Consider the following 25,448-nt stretch of genomic DNA (forward strand, 5'->3'; position numbering starts at 1 on the left):
GAAATTTTGCTGCAGACATCCTGCATTAACCTAGTTGTCTGGAATTTTCATGTGAAAATCGGATTTTATCTTAATGCTGTGGAGTACCTGATATTAAATATATTTTGCAGTTCCTTTTCCCAGAACACTGGTGTCAGCCATGATGTTCCATGGCGATGAAGAGGCCAAGGAATTGTGAAAGCATCCCTCCATCTTTGATTATACACAGCTGGTTGGGATCTCATCCTATGTTCTGGACTGCCTGAACTGTAAAAATCCTACCATCATTTTTTAAATTCCTTATCTGCATAAGTAACATGCTACAAAAATGAGTGGTGCCTTCATAAAACAACTCTTTCAGGATATCCTCTTAGTTTCTGCCCAGGTACCCACCAGGAGAAATGAGCTGTCAAGTTTGAATGAGAGTTCAATAGGTCCGGATCCTGTCTGACCAAATGACAGAATGTCAGAGGGGGACTGACAGCTTCTCTCTAATCATCACTGTAAAAGCAAAAGGAGGGAAGACAGAATGGGCAAGTGCACAGAAAGCCTGGTTTCTTGACTTGATTTCCAGATTGCTCTACAGCTTTAAAGGTCAAACCCAACACCTTAGGTTAGTACCTCCTTAATTATTAGAAGACAGCCTTTAGAGTACAGAAATAGCATGCTTTTGGCACTACTCAGCAAGTGTTTGCACTCTACGTTAGTTCATGCTTTGAAATATTCTTGAAGTACAGCAGTGCAGTGGTAGGTCATTAATCTACCCTTACAAAGGCAAAGAAGTTTTGCCTCTAAGACAAAAAGTTCTATTAATCTTAAAATCTGTACAAAATGCTCGTGGTGCTTGGTCATATTGGTGAACTGCCAAGTCAGGTTGACACCACCAGATTTTGTACCATGATTCAGATTCTGATGCAGTGACTAGCAAATTTTCTAGCCATTTTCTGGAGTTAACCATTGCTGTTCCCATTTGCTGTTGAATAAAACAGCATTACTTTTGCATACCTTGTAAGCATATTCTCTGAGATAACAGACATGTCTGAAAATCAGTAAATGAGAAAAGAAAACCTTCAATCCATACAATCAGCCCTTTTAGTTTGGTTTTTCATTTTACAGTGGTAAATTTTATATTTTTATTTTTCTCTGGGAATTTAATTTTTTCCACATTACCTTGCTTTCCTTTGATTATAGGGTAAAATCTTTAATTCTCTGCACTAGTGTATTAAATAGTGACCAGTTGAAATACCTCTCACATTGGCTATTGGTTGCTTCCTACTCTCCCTATTACTTTTGCGTATTTGTGGTTTTCTATGTAAATATGAAAATAATAGTTTACAACAATTTAGAACAATAACAGATTTGATTTTGTTTTCCTGCCTAGTGTGTATGTATCTAATCATCCAAGTAATCCTGGTTCAGTGGACACTATTTCAGGATATTCACCTAAAAACTTAAAAAAATAAAGCCTTTCCTTGAACTTCGCATGTGGTTAGTCATTGTTTTGTTAAGCCGGACTCGTAGTAATATACTTTTGTTGTTACATTTTATATACAAATTATTATTTTAATGATCCTTAAGTTTAATTTTATGCAAATCGAATATCAGGGAGGTTTGCTGCCTGTTCTTCATTGTCAAATCAGTTTGTGTCTCCTTTTAAAGCCAATTTCCACACACAAGTTCAAATCCCTTAGATAAAGAATATGCTCACTTACAAAGATTGTAATTGATTTTTTGGCCCTGTTTTTAATACTTTGCACTGTAAATGACATCCCAGTGGAGAATAATCATCATACAGATGTTTGAAAGCTCCTTCCTGCCGAGTATGGTAATTGAAGTCTATAAAGTGTCATCAGACTGCACGTTGTTTCTAATTAGCACAAGGCAGTTTCTCTTAGCTTTGTATAGTTTTACCAGCTGGCTAGTAAATCTTGCCTGTTACTCAAAAAAACAACAGATGAAAAGCATGAGATTTTTCTGGGTGGTTCATAGTGTCTTGCTTTCCTTTATCAAAAATACTAATTTTTATATGGTTTCATGCTGACTTTCTGAAGCTGTTCGGTATGTTTTAGCTCCAGCCGGTCAGGTACTACTCTGACATCTTTTGAAAGACTCTTTATCTCACATCATTAGGAGAAACATTAGTGCAACAATAAATTTTTTTCCTGGTAATAGGGCCTTTATGATAATGATTCTCATTTGTCTGTTTTCTGAAGAAGGATCTCTTTTAGTGACTGCAGGATGGTTGGATGTTTATGGCAGTTTCCCAGGGAATACTTGGAACAGTTAGCAGAAATTCTTTCCTCTGCCCGCTTCCATTCCACTGTTATTTAAAAGGAGCTCAAAAATCTGGGCAAGATCACTGGGAAAAGAAGCTCCACTGCCTGTTTCAGCTTCCCTGTGTGACTGTACTTAAGGTATAGGTCAGATTCTGAGGTCCTTATTGAGGGTTGGTTTGTGCCTCCAAAAACGTACCTCCCTCTGGTAGGTTAGTTTAGCCCAAAGTAGTGTCCCTGTCTTTATGTCTTTCTGCATGCTCTTTTTGCCGTAAATAATCTGGGAGTTTATAGGACCTTAGAAGGCAGACAGGTAAAGAATTTGCAGGCCCTGGATGCTTTTTTCAGGCATCTGTTCTAAGCATGGAAGACCAAAGCAAGAGCTAGCTCTGTTTGTGATAAGGCTCTGAGGCAGGATGCATGATGATTTTTTTTAAGGTGAAGTTTGTATTTCTCCCTTAAATGTGGTGAGTGCCTTGTCTAAATATTCAGGTATCACATCCAAAATTTGTCATGATGCATTGCTTACACGATTTCTTGTTGATTCCAATTGAAGGACACTCCAATAATGTAAAAGTCCACATTTTACTTGGAAATTGAGGAGGTTCCAGAACACCCTACATGAACAGCTAACAGACAATAATTTCTTGTGTATTCTAAATCACTAGACTAAGATTTAAGAGGTTGATTTGATCCTTTCCAAATGACAGCATTCTGAGGAAATAATTTTGTTTCTACCCATCTTTATTCTCTGTCTGTGAAGCAAAATGATATACCTCCCTCCCTTCTTGTCTAGACTTCTTTGTGTTTGGGAAGAAAAAAGTAAGTGACAGCTATGATCTGGAGAAGGCTTGTACTGTAAATAATTACAATGGACTATTTCAGCTGGAAGGGACGTAAAATGACCACCTAGTCCAACCGGCTCACCAATTCAGGGTTGAGCAAAAGCTAAAGCAAGTTAAGGGCAGTGTCCAAATACCTCTGAAACACTGACAGGCTTGGGGCATTGACCACCTCTCTAGGAACCGTGCTCCAGTGTTTGACCACCCTCTCGGTAAGGAAATGCTTCCTAATGCCCCATCTGAACCACCTCTGGCCCAGCTCTGAGCCATTCCCACGCGTCCTATCACTGATGCCAGGGAGAAGAGCTCAGCACCTCCCTCTGCCACCCCTCCTCAGGAAGCTGCAGAGAGCATCTCTCTAGTGAGGCCATCTCTCACCCTCCTTTTCTCCAAACTAGACAAGCCGAAAGTCTTCAGTTGCTCCTCACGGGACATTCCTTCCAGCCCTGTCACCAGCTTTGTTGCCCTCCTCTGGACACACTCGAGCACCTGAACATCCTTCTTAAGCCGGGGGGCCCAGCACTGCACACAGTACTGGAGGGGAGGCCGCCCCAGCGCTGAATACAGCAGGACATCACATCCGTGACCGGCTGGTTACACCGTGTTTGCTGCACGCCGGGACGCGGGTTGCCCCCTTGGCTGCCCGGGCACACCGCTGACTCGTACCGAGCCTGCTGCCCACCGGCCCCCAGCCCCCTTTCTGTGGGGCTGCTCCCCAGCCACTCCTCTCCCTGTTCCTACTGGTGCCCGACATTGCTTCATCCTAGGTGCAGGATCCAGCACTTCAACTTTTTAAATTTCATCCCATTAATCCTAGCCCAATGCTCCAATCTATCTAAATCTCTCTCCAAGGCCAATTATAGGATTCCTCCTTACTGGTTACAGTGGAAAGTGTACTTAGTACTTACAATATGTTTACTATGATATTGCTTCACAGGGGACCCTCCAGTTAGTGCAAAGCATGTGTAGAAGCAAACCTCTTTCTCAAATGAATTAGCTTCTGATTGTGCAAGTGCATAGGAGGCTATTAAACTAAAACCAGCATGTATTTAATCTGAGGTGGTATCCCTGGCAAAGTACAGTCACATGTTGCTTTCTGAAGTAAGAGAAGTTTATTTGTTACTTTGCTGATAAATACCACGTTGCTTACAGATAGCCATGTGAGATAAAAATATTGTTGTAGAGAACCAGATTCTTCCAGGGTTAAGAAATGGTGCCAGGGTCTGCACTTGTCCCCTCTGCTGCAGGGTGAGGCCTGATGGCACCTGCATGCTAGTATGAGCCTGGGGAAGGTGATGCTTTTCTCCACTCAACCAGCCTTTGGCAGAATTTCCAGCATCTACTGTATGGTTCTGGCTTGGGTAAAACTTTTCTCTTACCACAGTCCTTTGAACAACTAACTAGTATGTTTCTCTATTGTTTTGCCTTGGAGAAACCTGTCAACTCCTTTTCTCTTCATCCTGTGTTTAATGGATATGTCAACATTGCTTAATGGCAATGGTGGAAAGGTACGTTTTGTAGTTAGCACTGAATGTGGCGGTGTGTCCTGACAGCAGCTATGTCTCAGGCACAGCATTGCACTAATGTTGTTATATTGGCTGTGATGCTGATTCAGTCTGTACTAGCTCAGATTTTTCTCTGCAGTGCTCTTCTGCAATGCATAAATATATCCTCATGCAAACAAAAATTCAGAAGCATCTCAACTGCATATCCATAATTTGTAGTTATAGTGGGATTAAAATAGACTTGAGGCTTCAGTTGGCCGCACGCTTCAGAACTGCTGTATTGCACCAAAGGCTGCTTTGCTTTGACAGCAGAGCAATAATTACTCTGTTTTAACAACCAGCAATGATTGCAAGATGAAGCTTTGAGGATGTGGGGGGGTGGAGGGTGGGGGTGGGGCCAGGGAGTTGGAAGTCTTACACTTTTGTCAAGGGCTTAGATGTCTTTATGTTATCTGTGTGGGCTGCAAATTAGCAGCTCTCAAATTATATGGCTCGTTGAGGCATGGCCTTGGGGAAGGTGCCTGAGCCGTCAGGGTATGCTTTGAAGCCCCCCTGATCTGGGGAGGCTCCTAAGAAAATTCCTCTTTATAGAGGAGACGGAAATCTGACCTACTGATGTTAGGGTTTCCATACTACTTTGTTTTTAACTTTTCAGCTTTAGTGTTATGCTTGCAGAAGCTGTATTTTGCATTTAAACTTTTCGTGAAGAAGGAATGATTTTGGAGAAGGATTTTGATGAAGAAGGAATGTTGAAACATGATAGGCACGAAGCTTTGAAGTTCATGTTCCCCAATTGTGAACACAACGAGAACAGGCTGAGCTTCCACTTGCAATATTCTATTATTAGGCTGGAAAGAGCTTTCAGGGTTGTTTTATGTAGTTACTGGGTTACCTGCATGCTGCTACACTCCTGGGTGGGAAAAAAATCTGAAACTGCCTGACCAGCAAGCAGTTGGTGGTTTAAACATTGTCCATAGCATTTGTAATGTATGCCAATCTAGTCGTTACATCATTGATGCCTTCTGGGACAGTCCCAAAACAGGGATGTTTATTTCCTGAGGCTGTTAACAGTGTTTGAAGTTTCTTTATCAGACACAGACTGGGGAAAGGGTCATTGATTTTTAATGTCTTCTGTTCTTTCAGTACTTTGTTTAATGAGTAATTATACATATATGATGCATTTAAACTTGAGGGCAAATCCATCACAGGGTTTTGCACACTCCAGCTATCTAGAATTCAGTCTTTTAGGGCCAGAAGTTCCTCTAGTTCCTGACATAGTAGGGCATTTAGTATGCTCTTCTTTTTCAGCATATGAGTAATGCTATATATAAATAAAGATTTTGGCCTTTCTTGAGCTGAATCTTATGAGATGAGCTTTTAGACCAATGTAAAGTTGTGTAAGTCACAATAAATTTTGTATTATGTTATTTTGATGCTCATATCAAACCTTAAAGCAGTAGGGTTGATAGTGAAGCTGATACAGCACAGTTGTCTGGTCATTCCCAGACCAGCTTAGGAGCAGCCTTTGGTGTTCTGTTAGTAGCAGCAACCCATGTTAACACGAAAAAAACTGATTTTTCTGGTCTTGGGATTATTATATAAACTTGCTGAAGAGATCTTGATGCAAGCAAGAACAACTAATTGCATGATCTTTGGGCTTGGATTTAGTTCACGCATTTAAGCTAGTGACACTACCTGGATAATTCAAAGAAGTCACAAACCCTGATTTCATAGGATGCTTGGAATGGATCTAGTATATTACAGTGCACGTGATACTCATCAAAGAAGTATTAGGCACTCCCAGAAGTCCCACAGTTATATGATCTTGCAGCAGACCCAGAGGCAAATTCAGACTTGTCAGCTGAATTGCCTTTGGAACCTGCCAAGCAAACAGATGCTAATGTTAGATGAGTATCTACAGGGCTTGGCATCTAGTTCCCGTGACAGCCAACGAGCCCTGTGTGTGACCTTAGCTTGCTGTTCCACTGCTGGGAGTCACTGAGGAGGTGTCCAGTGATGTATAAGTTAGAGCTGTATGTTGCTCACGATATTTGGATATATTTTATCTGGATCCTGTAGTCAAAAGTGTGTGATGAGTAGATTTAAACAATGCCATCTACCCTTGTGCACTAAGACTGAGAAAAACAAATGTGGTTTGTTTTCCTTGTGCTAGTTCTACAGGCTCCAGAGCCCCTTGTACTCTGGGAAACCCTGTTCTCTGCCAGGTGTAGCAGAAAACGATAATGCAATTTGATGTACCAACGTGTGAGTGTTACTGGTCTGTGTGCAACACTGATTCCTGGGAGCTGCAGTCACTAAGTGCATCTGCCTTAATAAACTGAATGTTTGGGAGCACTGCAACCAGCTGGTATGGCACGGAGGGGCTTGTGCCTGTGAGGGTGACATTCCTCTATTTCCAAAACGTTGTGGCTCTGTGCATTCTACCTGTTGAGAAATGTCCTCAGCATGCGATAACCTCTGAGGCATGCCGAAGTGGTGTTTGAGGGAGAGCAATTTATCACAGCCAAAAGCCTGTGAAGGTCCAGTCTTAGCAATTTAACAGTAAGAATAATAGCACTGCAAAACCCAAGAACATCCTGGAGCTCTCCATTTACTGGCACAGATACGGCTGTTGTCTCTCTGCTTTCCTTGTCATCACTCTGCGCTTAAAGACTCTGGCTCTAGCCCAGCTCCTAGCTCCAGCCCTTCATGATTTTTAAGATTATAACCCCTTTTCCTTCACCCAGAAGCCTGCTCACTGGGGCTTTTTCTTCCTTGGTGCATGCTGTGGTGAGGCTTTGTTTGTTAGGTCTCCATCAGTATATTTATTTAACAACATGCATACTCGTTTGAACTGAATACAGGAACATTTAAGTCTCTAGACAAGTGATTAAGAGCTTTATTAAATAGAAATGCTTTGCTGAGCTGCAGCCTGGATTATCTGTCCCTTAGTATGTGTATAATCAAAACCGCTTCTCTGATCTTGGGTAAAAACTCTGGAGGATCTGTTTAATTTTTTCCTTTGTGTAAAATGGGAATGCTGACATTTCCTTACTGACTTCCTTGGGTCGATGGGGGGTTTAATGCCTGGAAAGCACTTTGAACATGAGAACTGCTGTGACAGAATAACTGAGAGCTTTGCTTCTGGAATTTAATTGCTCAGTTAAGCAGGGGGAAGAAGAAGAAAAAAAAAAGTAGTTCAGAACCAGCTGGCAGTGAAATTCTATTGAAGTTTGTATGTAATGCATGGGAAATAACATCCATATTGACTTTGGGTATTTAGGATTGTATTTTAAATTTTGGATTACTTTTTATTACTCTTTGATATATTTTAAATTAATGATTTTCCTTTAAAATGCTAAATATGGGTGGGGTTTTTGTTGTCTTTGTTTTATAATATCTTTGTAGTAAAACTTGATGTTTGCTTGTTGTAGATTGTTGCGATTATTATGCGCAAGCATGATGACTTCTGATGCTGAAAGGAAAATTAGTATGTTTTAATAATTCGTACGCTTTCAATTTTTGGCATTTATTTGCTCAAAAATGAGGGGCGAGGTTCAAGGTCTTTCTATGCTCTCAATAAAACCCGGTTGCCTAGCATTTTTAACACTTGGCAGCACCATTTCTAATCTGTCTTTTGCTGGCAGCCAGGCTGTGCATCTCTTCAGTGGGAAGTAACATGGAGCTGAGCAGAAGCTCCCAGCTCAGGCAGGCTTCATTCTGTGAGTACCAGTTTAAAGCTCACTCTGGAAATTGTAAATACATAATGTGATGCCCATGGCAATTTTTTTCCTTTTTGCCCTCCAGTGTTGGTTGGTAAGAGGAGCGGACTGGCAGGTTTCCTAATTGTGCTAATGTTTATAAAGCACAGTGTTTCAAGCCTGTTGCTGAATCCTTAACTAGGATGACTGTCTCATCTGACAGCAAACACAGAAAGAAATGTCCAGCTGCATTTTTCTTTCTTTTTTTCTTTTTGCCAGAAATCTCAAAGAGTAAATTACTAACATATGTTACACAGTGTAAGCTGTGAAGAAACTTTTAGGTGTTGTGAAGTTTAGAAGCTTTGTGTGCATGTCTTTATGCTAAAATAGAGATTGATCTGCAGTGTTTTCTTAGTTTAAAGTTTTGCTTGTAAGAATAAGTATAAGCAGTGTTACCAAATGGCTTAGATTTACCAAAGGTGAAAGGCTTTCTAGTGAGTTTTCCAGTTTGTTCAGGTTGAACAGGTTGGAGGGGATCGGTGCTTCCCAGGCTTAGCTGCTTTGGATATCCCTAGCAGCTGGGGTACCTGCTGGAAGCAGGGCTGGAGTCGAGCCCTGCGCTGCCTGTTCATAGGCAGGGATGACTGCCAGTCTTGCAGCACTGAGAGGCTGCTTGGTTACTGCAGGTGATGCAGTACCACTGTTTGGGAGCCTCTGAAGAGGTATTAAAAGGAATTGCAGCAAGCTTTTTATCAGTCCACTGAGTATTTCGGATTATGAAGGCACAAAGCAGTGCACTTAGTGACTTCAGCGAGGATAATAGTAACATTAATTAGGCATTCTGCAGAACTAATGACTGAAGCTTTGCAATGTCTCCCTGATCTAAGCAGGTCACCTTGAACGTGAAGAAACTGAAGTGCATGAAAACTGTAGCCAAAATTTTGAGAAACGTGTCCTAATTTTCAGCTACACCACCTCTGACAAATGTTGACCTTATTTACTACTGAAGTAGTGGGAAACTTTCCAGTTACCTTGGTGGGCAGAAGGTCAAGTCTCTTTGACCTCTTCTCCTGGAGGCCTTGCACTCTGTGGGAGAGAGATGGGTTCCATAGGCTCTGAAATGAGGATTTTGAGCTTTTAAACTAGGAATAGAAGTGGAGGGGTCCCTTTATGAAAAACTGAATCTCAGTGACTTGTATTCAGGCTGAAGTGGGTTTTTTAGCACAGAACCTGATAATCTGTTTTACATATTTGCCCTGTAGGCAAAATTACTTTTTTTCCCATTGACTGTGCTCCAATAGTTGGGTGTCACTTCCAGATTTTCTAATTTGAGAAATATAGCTAGAAATTAGCATGTGACTAAAAATTTGTTGAAAATGTTTTCTGAGCTCTTTAAATAAACACATACAAAAAATGCTGGAGAAAAAAACCAACTCTGTGAAAGCTCAAAGCTAGAAACCGTAAATCACAGTGGTCATAGGTGCTCGTAGAGGGGATGTAAATTTTGGGTTTGGTTTTTAGGTTCTGTTTCAATTCTCTCTTTGAGTGAGCGTGAACCTACATTCAAATATTCTGAATGGGAAGGTGCTTTCCTTGGTCCCTGAAGATACAGGGATGCATAGACCTGTGAAACTCAGTGGTATCCTGATGGTCTTATGATCAGCTAGGGCTGATGCAGGCCACTGAGGTATGTACGTGTAGCATTTCTAAAAATCCAAAAGTTGGCAATTAAAGATGAAAAAAAGGGCAAGATTTGCTCAGTGCTTGCCAGGATTTGAGGTTAGGAAATTTGCTTCTGTTGTTGTTTTTTTTTAATTATTATTATTTACTACCATCCCCAGCTGAAGTGTTCTTGTTTCAAGCAGCTTTTAAAAAGCTGTACAGCATTTGACCCCGTGGTTTTGGATTTCCTATGAGGAAGAGATTGTTTCACTTAGAAAGAGAGGTGATATTTAGCCCAATAAACTTCCATTTCTTGCTTGACAGTATTAAATGGTGCTGTTTGGATTTTTTCCTCGATATATTTGTCCTTGCTAGCAATGAAGCCAGATAAGGTGTCAGTTAGGAAAACAACTACATGAAGTGTAGTGGACACATGTCTATAATCTCATTCTTTTATTGATTGATCACCCTGTTTCACTGATCCCTGAAGGACTTACGCCATTGGCATCTATATTCAAAGTTTGCTTTGGCAAAATTGGCTCCCTGTTGTGTTTTGTATTGCCTGTACATCTAACATGGAACAAACACGATTTTGCAGCACAAACTCCATCAGGTTTTAAAGCCATAATAAACAGGAAAAAAAGCAAAGTGAAAGATTTGCCAGGGTAAGAGATAATCCCAGGGGCAAAGGGGTAGATAGATCCTTCATTTCAAACTGCTTTGTTACCTTCTGCTGTGGCATTTCCTTGTGCTCTTTCATGCTTTCTTAAGCTGTCGTGTGTGCACGTGCTCTCTAACATATGCTCTTTTGTGCCCTTTCTCATGCTTTTGCTCTTTCTAACGTATTCACGTGCTCTTTCTCTCTCCACCTCACGCATCCTTTCACTCTCTTTTTCTCTTACCTGTCCTTATCATATGGCCACCCAACTGTGTACTGGCTTACCGTGTATCCTGTGTTGTTTTGGTGACTTGGAGAGGTCAGGTAGTTTGTGTGTAGGTCAACATCTCTTGTTCTACCAGTAGAGTGGAGTTGGCTTTCTGGTGTGTTGGCTTTTAGTGTTAAGTTTTTGACCCAGCCAAGGTGACAGTGCGATGTGTGAGATTTTGCAATGTGTTTACTTGAATTTTGAGGGGTTGTTTCTGGTGTCATACAATCCCTGGATCCAAGATACTGAATTGCTGTGAACCAGAATGGATGCACGTTACAAGTAGGATATTGCTTCAAGTAGCAAATTTAGCTGTTTTTAAGGATCTCTCTTCCAGCTATTTCAGAAAAGAAGGATTCATCTGACCCTCATGCCTTTGAGGTTTTGCATACCTTGTTTTCTAGCTGCTTGAGGAAACCTTTGTAACTTCAGCTTAAAAAAAAGGTAGCAGGTTTTTTCTTCCCATCCATTTTTTTCTTTCCCCTTTTTGTTATTTTCCAAATCTAAACTAAATGCTGACAACACAGCTCACTCTAATGGCTTTCCCTTCACGTGAGATACTGTTATACTGCTCCCCTTTAATCTACCATTTGTCCTTTTGTTTTATGGCACTCTTTGTTGCAAGCCGCTTTGTTGCTTGTTCCAGATTATGCTCCTCAGGGACTTTTGTATCAGTATGACTGAACATTGCTTGCAGCCATGCCAGACTGAGCTGTGATCTTATTGGATTTCACAAACCAAGGTTAGGCCAGGTCAGAACTTGGTTGAAATAACATAGACTACAAGATTGTCTGCTAGCCACTGGGAACATGCACAACAAAAACCTGACCTAGATGCTGATTCAGTCAGATCAGGCTGACAGTGTTGCCATGCTGATTGTGGTGGATGTGATACAAAGGAGACGCTCTAACCTGTTCTGGCTGGTAGTATTTCACAGCATTTTTTTGAGAAAAGTGCTGATGTTAATTCCAGTGTTTTGGCCCATTCCTATTCTCTGTCAGGTTTACACTACAGTTCAGTGGAATATTATATTCTCTGATCTTCTTTTCCCTGTATCATTGTGTGATGTTGTTTGCCCTCAAAACTTGCTATCGCTGTCCGAAAAGCTGCATTTTGGTGCTGGGTGAAATAGTTTTCAAATTTACTTTTCTTTCCTGATCTTCTGAAGCAAAATAAACTATACCAGGGACTTCAGCTAAAAGGCCCCAGAAAGGGTAGAAATTATTAGTAAAGGAAACATACAGAAAGTTGTAGTTGAGCTTTATTTATTGTTCCTTGAGGTTTCTGACCAAAAGACTGTGTGGAGATGACTAAGTATGTTCAGACTTTGCTTTGCTGAGTGCATACTAGGTGGGAAATGGCATGCAATTATGCTAGAATGCCTGAAAATAATGCAAAGATCTATTATATAGATACAACTTTTCCAGTTCTTGTAAAGGTATTTGGACCTGTTTCTGTTATATAGAAATAAGCTTAAAAAAAAAACCAAAACCTTAAAATAAATCTGTAAGAGGCTAGAAAGTGAACATTGAAAAGTACACGATGGTTTGAAATAAAGGCCTGAATTAATGTGGGCTACATGTACCAGCCTTTGTTTCATGCCACCCCACATTGAGCCTGAGATGGGGCTGCTGGAGGGTTCATTTGCCTCCACCCATGCTGGAACAACACTCATGAAGTTGAGGGAAGAGCAGTACAATCAGTTAGAGATATCTTGATGTGCACAGATGTACATTGATAGACTTAGATCTATTAGAAAAGCTGAATATATCTAACGAAGCAGCAGCTGTTGGGTGCAATATAGCCATTAAGCACATTTAAAGAGTGTGAATTGTCAAGTTGCAGAGGAATTGGTTAATGAGGTACAAAAGGGCAGAGGTGACTAGGAGTCAAGGAATGAAATACTTCAGACTGGATCAGGAAACACTTCCCTTCAGTTTAAGCTGTAATGTGATGTCTTTCTGTAAATATATGAAATTAGAGTCTGGGGAATGAAGTCTGTAATGTGGTGTAGCTGCTGGAACAATTTGCTGTGGCAGGATGTGGAACAGATGACCAGGTGTATACCCTGGTTTTGAAGGCTTTTGGTTTACTTTTCCCAGTCAGCATCTGTATTTTGAGTGTCCAAGTTGTGCTTTTTAACTGAGTGAAAATGTTGAGCATCACGACTGTTAGATCCAAATTTATATACATTTTTGCATAGACGAAATGGGGAATCTAAAAATGGAGTAGGAAGATGAATATTGGATAAAAGTTGGGATTTGCAATCTGATTGGAAACATTTGCCCATTGGTGTTGAGGTTACCCATAACTGTTCTTAATAGGTAAATTATCTCTGTCGCCAATAATCCTAATTGTTAGTGCAAAGCTCAGCACTGCCAGCAGAGATAGGGAAGGTGTAGTGCAGAAGTCTGGAAGGAGTCTTTCATCTCTGCCATCCCTTGCCAAGGGCTTACTGTACATGCAAATTCATCAGCTCTTCCATTGTGAAGCGTTTATATATCCTGGAGAGGGTGAAATCTGATAGTTAATTGCTCTGTATGCTCAGGGAGCCATTCTCCGATAGAAGAATCTGCAGCATGGGACATAGTGGCTGATGTTGCCACAGCATTAATAAATATGTAGGGGAATGTTCTGCAGAAGGGTATGAAGAGCTTTGTTGATTAATTCTGTTCCCACCTCCCCTGTCTTAGGAAGAGCCAGCCTGGCTAATCTTTTTTATGAAAACAGCATGACTAGTGTTCGCCTGCTGAAGAGATATGCTGGACAAGATTTATTTTTTTTTTTTTGGCTGTTGTTTTCAGCTGTTATTTACAGGATCAATAAAAGTGATTTTCCAGTTCAAGGATAATTTTTTACCAACAAGCTGCGTAGCCTTTAAGGTCAGAATATTTGATCTGCTCTTTTTCAGAACAAGTTAATTTAAAAATGATAGGTAGTTTCCAGTTCAGAATTAGTTTTTCTAATAGAAAGGAGGAATGCATCTTGAAGAAACACCTTTGGGGGGAGAGAATTTTGCCTCAGAACAACATCGTTACACACTGCCCACAGATCCTTAGTGTTTTAGCTGCTTTTCTTTAAACTAATCACTTAACTGCACACAATATTTTAATGGCAAATGCAATATAACTCTTTTATTAGAACCCTGGTTCAGTTACTATTGAAGTCTGTGCAAATACTGTTGTGGACTTTATTGGACATTGGCTGATGCCTGGGGTGACCTTGGAGAAAACATACCCTCCAAAAATATGACCACCCCTCTTAACCCTTCTTTAAAGTTCAATATAATATTTTGTGACCATTGTGAAGAGTATTTCATACCATTGTGGAAATATTCCAGACCAGTAGCAAGTGTATTCACACATGTAAGTTCAAATGCCATTCTTTCCTTTTGCACAGTTATTTTATCTGCTTCTTTTGTGACCTGTTGAGAAAATCAGATATATATTACACAAGCAGATGCATACGCACACAAATACACACATAATTTTAACAGATATTATTGCCTCCCCTCTGCATTTACCCTTTTCCCCCAGTGCACACTTCATGTAAGAGCCTCCATTCTAAAAGGACTGTCATTATGAGACTTCTGCAGTTCTGTCTGCATGGTTGGGATAAGAATCAGCTTTAAACAAGTGAAATTGTGCAGGTATCATTTTATAAGCAGGAGCTCATACCTACGATCGGTATAAAGTTTGCAGGATAAGAACAAAATAGCCAAGAAATGTTCTTCCACTGGAGGCACTACAAATGAATTTATATGCCAGAAAAGTTGATTAGATTTTTAGATTTAAAAAAATGCAGGTTTTTAGATCAAACTCAACCCATTCCAAGCCCCAGAGCATCACCAACTATAAGTAAAGTCTTTCTACTCTTCCTGTACTCTAATGATACTAGGGGGTTTTGGGTATTACATATAAAGTACACAGTCTGTGGAAGTCCACATAAAAATCAAATGCCATTAACTCTGAGGAACTTTGGATTCAGACCCAAAATACTGTAAATTGTCATGTTCCGTTTTTCTCGAAGTCTATACATCCATATTTTAGTCAGCAAAAATGAAAATTACATACGCACTTTATGATTACCCCTTTCTGCTTTATTTATGTAGTGTGTGGAGGAAAAAAAAGAGGAAGTGTTGTTTGTTTGATTTTATTGTTTTTTTCAGTCAGTAAAATTTGATGGTGAAGATGTCTTAAAGTTAAAAGATATTTTTCTTTACCATGATCAGTGTGAATTGTTTATAATGTTCCAGTAAGAATCTGGCTTTTGGATGGCGATGTTGCTGATGACAGCTACTGGCAGTAGAAGCTTTCTATCACTCAACTGCTAGTTTATTGAAAGAATAATAGGAACAGATGTTTTCAATTCATGAAATGTATCAAGTAAATGGTACATCCACTTGTTATTCCAATTCCTTTGAATTTTAGTGAACTCATTTGGGGCTAGGTTTTCAAAAGAGCTTAGCCCACTGTTGCCTCGTTGCTCTCAGTGTACACTGATGGATGATGAATATATTTGAAACCCACAGCTTTTTATGCCTAAGGGGGAGCTAACTACTGATGCTTCTAAAAATCTGGCCCATATTTCTGATGAGTGAATACTGATCATTATAGACGATTCATACGTGCAATCTCTGAGTAATACGCTGCATTTGTCTGTGACTGTATATATGATGGCTTCTTAAATTACTATTGCACTAGGCATTTTAATTTAAATTATGCTAATAGCGTAGGATTAACTGTGGATTATGATTCTAGCATTTACTGTCATACAAACAGAAGAACCAGTTCTTTTGCTCCTGCAGTCTCTTTCTCCCTTCTCATTCTGATGTATAGTAATTTGTACTCGAGGCTGGCCTCAGGTTTTGATTAGGTTTCTTGTCTAAGCTGATGCAATTGCTTAGGGAAGGGCAGTTGCTGAAAATTAGAAAGAGACTGAGATCTTTTTATCTTCTGATGACATATTTTTATGGTGCTGAAATGATTTACTGAAAATGATGATTTGAATGGGCTCTTGTCAGCATTGCACAGTGAGTGGTTCTGGTTTGCCTTCATTCCTCTGTGAGAGGACAGGCTATGTGTGCTTTGCTTTTGTATTCTTGGCTAGAACACATATTTGAGAAAACTAGTGCAAGGGGTTATATTAAAACCCTCATAAAGAGTAAGGAATAAATAATACATCAACATGACTGAGGTGTTACGTTGGTCCTTGTTAGTGGAAATAGCAGGAGGTCAATGCTGTTGCTATCGCCAATACTGGAAAAAAGCTTTGTAGCAGCCTGAAGTTGCTCTTCTTGAAGCATAACTTCTCCAGAGATCTCCACTCCCAAACTGCAAATGTGCTGGAAACACAGATTTGCCTCATTATGTTTGCACTTGTTTCATTGTGTAGTAACCTCTGATTGAAATGGCATGCAGCCTGTTTGCATTAGTGACTTGCTGTTGAATTCATCTGTCTTCCTTCAAATCCCTCATTTGTTGCATTTTTTTGTGGATTGCTTGTTACGTCTAATGACTTTGTTTTGTAGTAGCAGTCTAATTTTTGCCTTTTTTCTCTTTTTCTCTCCAGCTGATATTATTTCTACAGTTGAATTCAACCACACTGGAGAACTGCTGGCTACTGGTGACAAGGGGGGTCGGGTTGTTATATTCCAAAGGGAACCTGAGGTATGTGAGTTACCAATGTAGTCCTTAATAGCTTGCTAAAACCTGGCTTCATTTTTAGTATTTTATTTTGATCTAATAAACCTGTTTATAATCTCAAGATTCAGTGAAACAGACTGTCACCTCTTTGAAGAGAAAGTGAAAGAGGGTAAGGATCTTTTACTCTGAAGTTTGCTGTCCCAAACAAAAATGCTTTAAAACTCCAAATTTCTAAGCTAAGAAAAAAGAAGGTTGTTACTGGTTTACTTCTACATTGTTTTAGTAGCTTTTGCCAGTTTGATGGAACCATTCCATTTAAAACTATGCCTTTGCTGTGATACCTTTATGTTTCGCTTTTAAGTTCAGTCTATCTGCAGTATCTTTCGTAGAAACCTTTCCTGAATAATTGACATCTCTTAAAAAATTCTGACTTTTATTAAATGTTGCTTCAGTTCTTACAGGAAATTTAATCCCTGTAGAAGCAAATCTGTCAATATCATGTTTAAAATGAGAAATTAAGTTACAATTTCAATATTTTTGTATTTATAAGGCTGCTTATACATGTTTCCTAAGAGGTGGACATATATCGCCATCATAAACCACATGTTTTTGTTGTTGTTATTCTCCATAGAGTAAAAATGAGCCTTACAATCAGGGGGAGTACAATGTTTACAGCACTTTCCAGAGCCATGAACCAGAATTTGATTATTTGAAGAGCTTGGAGATAGAAGAAAAAATAAACAAGATCAAGTGGTTACCACAGCAAAATGCAGCTCATTCACTTTTATCAACAAATGGTAAGATAGATGAGAGTATATAGGACATACCAGCATTTTGCTCTTGTGCATTGTAGTGCTCTATGTTCATTTTAATCTACTGTTTTAGTAATTTCCTATTTTAGAGTTTACCAAGAATGTTATACGGACTCTGATATCTGTTATTTATGTATTTTATTCATAGTCATAGGGTTTTTCCTATTGACTATCCATAGCCAGAGACCTATCCATTTCTGCTATTAAAATGCAGTGCTATTCTGAAATAAATTTGGTGACAAAGGCATCACCTTACTCAGCAGCTGTGTTTCACCGGGGCTTTAGAATTTTGTCTGATGCGTTTGTCATAACTTCTGTTCTTCGTAGATGTGTAAATGAATATAGATGAGAGAGATTAATTTCTTTTTCTTTTCATTCATTATTGTCAGAATGGTTTATTTATGGTTTAAAGACACAAATCTTTGGAAGGCGATAGGAATAATAGTTGGACATTGATACTGACTCATCTTTCTAACATGCTTAAGGCCTATTGATTAAAAAAAATGCAGTGTTAATGCTAAGAGGGCCTATGCAGATGTGACATAAGGGAAAGAAATTGAACGGAGCCTAACATGCACATTTAGAAACATTTGGACCCCCACAACCTTTATTACTGATGGTGATGCATGAGAGAAATATCCAATTTTAAATCTTACATCTCATTATAATCCGAAAAGAATTTTTCTTCTGGAAGTTTGAGCATAATTGGGAATTGCTGATAGAAAAATAGTGTAATCTCACCTTTGGGAATTGATGCTTTAGGGCAAAGTTATTACTTCTAGCTAAAATTTATAGCAATAAATAATATTTACATTAATTCACAGTAGATAGCAAATTATTTTATGTTTTGTACTCTGTTTCCCTTAAAGTTGTCTTTTGACTTTTGGGGGGCACTGTTGCAATATTTGAAATTAAATATATCTGTTATAGCTAGGTGATTTGTGCTAATTTAATGATTAGTCAGCTAATTAGGAAGTTTGGGAGTTTACTTCTACGCTTCTCCCATGGTCAAAATATCCCTTCTACTTCAGGTAACTTTAACTACGAACAGCTTCTTCCAGTGCCTGATACAAAAGCAGATTACTGAAAGTAAACCTCTCCCTTTTCATTTTAGATTTTGTTTTTGGAAACACTGAGGAATGCAGCCAAGTCCTCACCTATGCTTCTTTTAGACTTGGCCCAATAGACCTTTATATCAGTTTTCTGGTTGATATTAATACGGGAAGGGAGAAGGGAAGAAATAATCAGTCTTAGTGTTGCTATGGCTTAATTCAGATTCAGGCAACTCTGACCCGAGCCTAGAACCTGGCAAAATACTTTGGCCTCTGTTGTTCCCTCTTCTTAATTCTGGAGCATCCCGGCAGACCTCTTTATGGTGAGGTGAACAGAAGTCGTGCCACTGGCATAGTCTTTGGATTTTGGCTTTGAATTATAAAACATTTTTGTGTGCCCAGGAGGATTCCTAGCTTCCTGGCACACCAGGGTTGAAGTCTAAAGATTCACCTCTTGGCATACTCCTAAAGATAGCTTTAACTTTAGGACACAGAAGGCCCGTGTCGAATTCCTTGTGGTCTCACATATTACCTGTGAGAAGTCATTGATGCTGTGTATCAATTCCATGCTTATAAAAAGGAATAACAGTGTTTTCCCTAACTTGCAGAGAAGAACGTCATTGCCTGTCACACATGCTTATATTGGGCAGGTTGTAGAAACATCTTGAGTACTGGTTTATATTTACGAGTTTCTGACCCTGATATTTAAATGCAGTTTTTGATACTTTGCTTTCTAGTAGTTCAGGATCTAAAGCCCAGTTTTGGTCAGAAAAATGAGGACTGTGAAACAGCATCCTTTCTGCAGGCACAGGTGGGCAGTGCCCATTGAATCTGCTGGAAGGAGCATCCCTCTATTAGGGAACATGAGGGGAGAGTCCATCTAAACCTCATCCTCAATATATGAGACTTGGCCGGTCTGCACGTGCCCAAATCTGTTTCCGTCCTTCTAAAGAGGACTTCTGTCTGAGGCTGTTTCTGCACAGGTCACCTTTCTCGGAGGGGACCTGGATTTATCAGTTCCTTTCCGGTTCACATGTTACCAACAAGTCATCAGCTACGCTTTTGATTGTAGCACCTTATTAATGGAGGCAGAAGGAAACCACCAAGGCTTTTGAATCCTACTGTGAATTTTCATTGCTTGCAGTTAGCAAATTTCCAGTTTGCACTGTAAACTGCACTGGTTTTATAGTATAATAATAAATTACTAGGATTCAGTGGTATCTTTTGTACCAGAATATACTGGGGCCACTTTCCATGTGAGCTACATCAGGTAGATCAGAATTTGGCCCATACAGATCATTTCATCAGAGGATTTCAGATGGCTTACCAGACATTAATTAATTTAAACTTCACAACACTCTTGAGACTGAATGAATACTGAACCTCACAGAGATGTTTCTATATTTTGCAAAATACAGGCATGCTTAGAATTTCCAGGGAGTTTTTGAAGTCCAGAGGGAGATGAAGGGGAGGAAAACCAACACATGTGATACTCTTAACTGCTAATAAAATAGTTTTCACTTAGGAAGAGATAGGTTTATCAATAGTGGCCAAGTTCAACAATGGAAAATTTGTTTTATGTTTTTTCTAATAATTCATATTACAATTGTTGTAGTTATAATTTTTGAATAGATAAGAATGTGCTATTTACATGTAATAAAAACCCCAAGTGCATGACAAGGCCTATATGTAATTTTAGTAATTAATTAATGTGACCAATGCAAATCAAATTTATTGAATATTTAATTGGAACTTTTTAGTTGCAAATTGAACTAACCTCTGTGGATTGATAATTGTAATATTTTTGTTGCTTGAAAGTTAGCATATCAATATTTTTAGGAGATGCCTAATAGTAAAAACAGAGCAATGGAAGGATTAATTTTGAATCAAAAAGGGGTCGAAGTTAAAGCTGCCATTGAAATGCAAAATGATTCATGTATTCATATATCCTGCCTTTGAAATGATTTGTACTAGGATTTGAAAGAAGTATTTGGATCAGCCATGCTGGGGTAAGAATTATGATCTGCTATGTACTTGAGCAAAGAGGGGTAACGGAAGAAAGTGGGACACTATCAGAAATGATGCAGGAACAGAGGTTAATGAGAGCTGTAGTGGCAGCTGAAGTGCACAAGCTTTGGAAGGGCTTTGGCTACTCGATGAACAGATGAGTGGAACAACCATTAGAAGCTCAGGGACGGATTTCTTGCGGAAGAGTTCTCATTGATTTTTCAGCCTAGGGAGTGTTAGGGTTGGCAGATTGGGTGCACAACCAGAGTGGGAGTGGATAGTCAATATTAGGGAGATCTGCAGCTTCAGCTACTACAAAAACAAGGACAAACTCCATCTAAAATATTTAAAACTTCTATTTTTTTGGCTTCAGAGGCTCTTTACTAAATGAAAAGCATCCTTATTCTTCCATCATATGCTTCACCCGCCACGAAAAAGAGAGTTTAGATTTAATTCCGTTCCATGTAAGACTACTACCTTTTTCTCCCCACTTCTCACTCTTAGCCTTAGAACACGATTCTCTCAGGGGTTTTTTTCTCAGGTATTTCTTAGGTGCACTCTGTTAGGAGGGAGAAATGTCTCCCTAAATAACCTAGCAAACTGGCTTTAATAACAAGATTGTTTCCTTGCAAAGTCAAATAGTCAAACTGAGCTTCAGCAGTGAGCATTGAGTGGTTTTGGTTTGCTTCACCTGCAAACTGCCAAGTTGGATACAAGAGCAGCACGTGCTCTGTTATGGTCTGTCAGCTGTCAGGATCCTCTGAGTCAGTTTGAAGGTATGGGGGATGTGCTTTATCAGTATTTTTTTGTTGTTGGCAAAATTTTCTGGATATGCAAAGTTATGTGACCCAGACTGTTTCAGTACGGGACTTGTCTAAACCAAGGTGTAGAAACTGCAGTAAAAATGTTCCTCTTGGAGGAGGATGAACGCTGCTTGGCCTGAGTTTTGCAGCATGGACTTCAGACAGACTTGTTTTGCTATATATGCAATGGCTGCTATGAAAAATGCATATTTATAAAAAAAAGTTTTAATTGTACAAATATTAGTATGTTCTTGTATTAACACTTTTCAGTAATTATTTAAACAAGCAGTTTGGCTTGTTTAAACAACAAACAGTTGTTTGTCTTTTCTTTTGAAGATAAAACAATCAAGTTATGGAAAATTACTGAAAGAGATAAGAGACCAGAGGGGTACAACTTAAAGGATGAAGAAGGAAAACTTAAAGATCTTTCTACAGTAACATCACTGCAGGTAAGCTGCTGTCTTTGTCTAACATCTAGTTGTTTCTGTATTAGGAATGTAGTAATGGGTGCTAATTCTGTAAAAGATTTAAGTATGTACCTAATGCTAAGCATACATATGATAATTCTCATTGAAGATTTAGCTGTCTGGTAATGGTCTTGAAATCTGTCACATATTTTCAAATCAAAAATCCTGTATGATACAGTGACCAACACAAATATGTTTAAAGAGTTTATGTCAGTTTTATTCTTCCTGATAAAATTCTCAGTGTGACCTAACATGCTTTCATACAGGATCCTTTAGCCTAGCGTGCTGGAAGCATTCTACTTGGAACTAATATGAAACAGTGTTCTTGCCTTATTCAGAGCAACTGTGTTAAAGACAGTACACCATATTTCCATCTCATCTTTATTTAATTAGTATAAAAGAATTATCTCTTATTTTAAGAGTGGGATTTGCAGTAGTCTGTGTTCCAGTGAAAGTCAGGTTCTGCATTGCTGAACAGATGGAGTCAAGGAGCTCACAGAAGCATGTATGATCACAGAATCATAGAATCACTTAGGTTGGAAAAGACCTTTAAGATCATCGAGTCCAACTGTTAACCGAGCACTGCCAAGTCAACCACCAAATCATGTCCCTAAGTGCCATCTCTACACATCTTTTAAATACCTCCAGGGATGGTGACTCAACCACTTCACTGGGCAGCCTGCTCCGATGCTTGACAACCATTTCCATGAGGAATATTTTTCTAATATCTGATCTAAATCTCCCCTGATCAAACTGGAGGCCATTTCCTCTTGTCCTGTTGCTTGTTACTTGGGAGAAGAGACCAACAGCTGCATGATAATGTAACAGATTTTTGCTCTTTAATGGCTTTAATTTAATGGCCAATGACAGACTTTAGTGGCTGAATTCACTCAAGGTGTTTTGGCAAAGGAAGTGGCTAAATGTTAGAACAGGAAGGCTCTGTTGTATAAGCACTAGTATTTCTTTATTATTAAAACCAAGTAACCAAACCACATCTCCAAAACAAGCCAATATTGTCTGTTGTGAAAAAAGCCTCCAAAGTGTAAAGGTGACTACATTAATGGAATATTTATGTATTTGATATGGTTAGGCAAACAAAACTATCCCAGATTGCTAATTGTGTTAGAATTCAAAGGCTGAGCCAACCATTGTTTTGTTCCTTTAGTGGCAAGCTAAACTCAACCTTTAACTTCTCTGTGTTCCTCTTTAAACTGCCTTGTGGGTTGATGTATGATAGATTTTTTCTGATGCATGTTCAACAACATCGAACAGTCCCAATCATAGACCACAGCCTTACAGTGCTTAATGCTTTACCAATAGGGAATAAATTGACAGTGTCTAGTTATTGAAGCATGACATTGAAGCGATACACAGGGAAGTAATGAGGGCATAATGATGAGTGATAGTCTGTGCTCTTGGCTTTTCAGAAGTATGTGTCTATGTACGGTATGTCAGTACACATTGGCTTTGTTTTCCAAGACTTTATTATGTTTTGCTGGGATTATAACCTTTTCACCACTTGACATTTTTGAAAGAGAGACATCAAGTAGCAAAACAAATACTATAAGTGATTTACAACCAACAGCAAACTCCTCAGCAAAAGCAAAATACTGGAACTTCACTGCTTGTCAGAGCCAAAGCCTCCTGCACGTGTGAGACAGTAGCTCCTGCAGTGGGACTGGCCTGTTCTATGCCAGCTGTCAGTGCCCCACTTCCCACATTCTCGGCTTTCCAGTGCCTCCCTTTTCACGGTCCAGGCTTTCCATTGCTTTGCCTGGCTCTCCACAGTTCTCCTGTCCTGTCCTTCCTCCTTGGCAAGGATGGCCTTGCTCAGCAATTCGTCCACGGGGAAATTCAGCTTGCGTACACTGTCGAGAAGTTTTACAACGTCACAATCTTTGCTTGCTCTCCATTGAAACTCTCATAATCCTAGCAAGAAATTATTCAAAATCTTACTCTCTTTTTGGTTTGTGTTTTGTGTTCTTTTTTTTGGTTTTTTTTTTTTTTTTTGGCAGGTGCCTGTATTGAAACCTATGGATTTGATGGTAGAAGTCACTCCCCGGAGAATCTTTGCTAATGGTCACACCTATCATGTCAACTCAATATCTGTCAACAGTGACTGTGAGACATACATGTCAGCAGATGATCTCAGGATTAACCTCTGGCATTTAGCAATCACAGATAGGAGCTTCAGTATCCTTTATTGTGGTTTCTTTCTCAGTGTTGGTAGAATTAATGGGGCTTAATAGAACTGGTTTACAATATTTTTCTGCAGATTTTAAAATATACCTTTACTTATCAGAATCCCTGCGGTATTTGTAACAGAAGAGCTCAGATATCATAAGAGACAGCTAAAAGGTTGCAAAAAATCAGGGAATTTTATGTGAAAAATTAGTCTTGGACTTGGTTAATGACAAGTAAATGGGAAACTGATGCCAGCTGAATGGTAACTATCTGCCTGACTAGAATATACTGTTATCTCCTGAAGATGCTTCACACTGAGCTACTCCACCTTGCTTTGATGAAAGGTTAGTCCTTACCCTGGCCTTACCTCCTGTTCTCCATCACCCTGCTTCCCGGAACCCTAATGCCTGAGATGTGCACAGGTTGGGAGTAAGGCTCAGCTGCTTTGTGTGAGTTGTTGGGTCTGTGATTAACGCAGTCATTGCTGTGTCAAGTGCTGGCACCATCCTGAAAGCTGTGTTTGTAGGATCATTCCAGTCATCTGTGAGGCTGCCCCTTGCACTGCAGCAGGGTGGCTTGGAGGAGGAACAAAATAAAATGTAGCCAAGAAAAGTGATTCTCTGTGTTTTTCAGAACATAAAAGACCAATAAGAAGAGAAATAGGTTATGGGGCCAACTCAGAATGTTGTGTTCTTTCAAGTATTTCAAAAGGCGTTAGAAGAATATTTCTTTGTGGATTTTTATGAGAGATTATTAGATGTCAAAGTGAGGTTGTCCTGCTGCAGGCAAATTCCTAAAAGACAGCACCAATGTGACAGGGTGTTCTCCCTGTCTCTGGTGATTGTATTTCTTCCTTCATAGACCAGATCATCTGTGGAGCTTAGCCCATGCTTTGTTAATGTCACAGGAAACATTTTCATTAAATCAATCAACTCTTACTGTTTCTGACAAGTTTTTTTAAAAAACCAAATAGTTATTATAGTTTGTGAGGACAACACGAGGTTTTAAGTCATTTGGCACACTAAAAGCTTACTGCCAGAAATATCAGCCCCGAATGAATTGTTAAACCCCAAGTGTGTGTAAATCATTGAAGAGGAAAGGCTTACTATGGGAGTATTGATGCAATCAGTACAAAAGTATTGTGAGTATGGTAGTGTAAAATAACTTTTAGTGTTTATGCAGGGTTTTTTATCTTCACATGCTTTATTTATGTTGATCAATTTATCCTTACAAAAGATTAAGAGGCTAGTAGATAGATTAATTTGTCTATTATTTTGTGGATGAGGAAATTGAGGCAGGAAATGTAAATAAATTGCTTATGAAAACTATAAATTTCATAACCCTTATTAACATTTCATTTGTGCTTTGTATGAGAACACTTGTATGCAGGCTTCAGAAGCACTTGGCCTCCAATGTTTCAAATTCTAGCGATATACTAGGAAAGAGCTGAAAACCAGTCTTAAATTGTAACTACTACCATGTGTCTTGAATGGAACATTATAGATAGCAAAATTATTTGAGGTTGAAAACCTCTTCAGGGTGTTATGGCTTTTACTCACGTGCGTTCAGCTCCTATATTGGTGATGGTTA

At 39.2% G+C, this 25,448-nt stretch overlaps 1 protein-coding gene across 9 annotated transcripts in view; it reads left to right on the top strand.

The window, feature by feature from the left end:
• The window catches only part of PPP2R2C (protein phosphatase 2 regulatory subunit Bgamma), a 207,203-nt gene that overhangs the window by 128,283 nt on the left and 53,472 nt on the right, over window positions 1-25,448 (top strand). For all 9 annotated transcript variants that reach the window (XM_040593589.1, XM_040593615.1, XM_040593607.1 and 6 more), the window contains 4 exons: window positions 16,460-16,557; window positions 17,165-17,330; window positions 21,544-21,656; window positions 23,690-23,867. In XM_040593589.1, the coding sequence (XP_040449523.1) occupies window positions 16,460-16,557; window positions 17,165-17,330; window positions 21,544-21,656; window positions 23,690-23,867 (555 nt within the window). The remainder of the gene's footprint in view (window positions 1-16,459; window positions 16,558-17,164; window positions 17,331-21,543; window positions 21,657-23,689; window positions 23,868-25,448) is intronic.

The sequence above is a fragment of the Falco naumanni genome, chromosome 1 (genome assembly GCF_017639655.2).
Source record: "Falco naumanni isolate bFalNau1 chromosome 1, bFalNau1.pat, whole genome shotgun sequence".
Lineage (NCBI taxonomy): Eukaryota > Metazoa > Chordata > Aves > Falconiformes > Falconidae > Falco > Falco naumanni.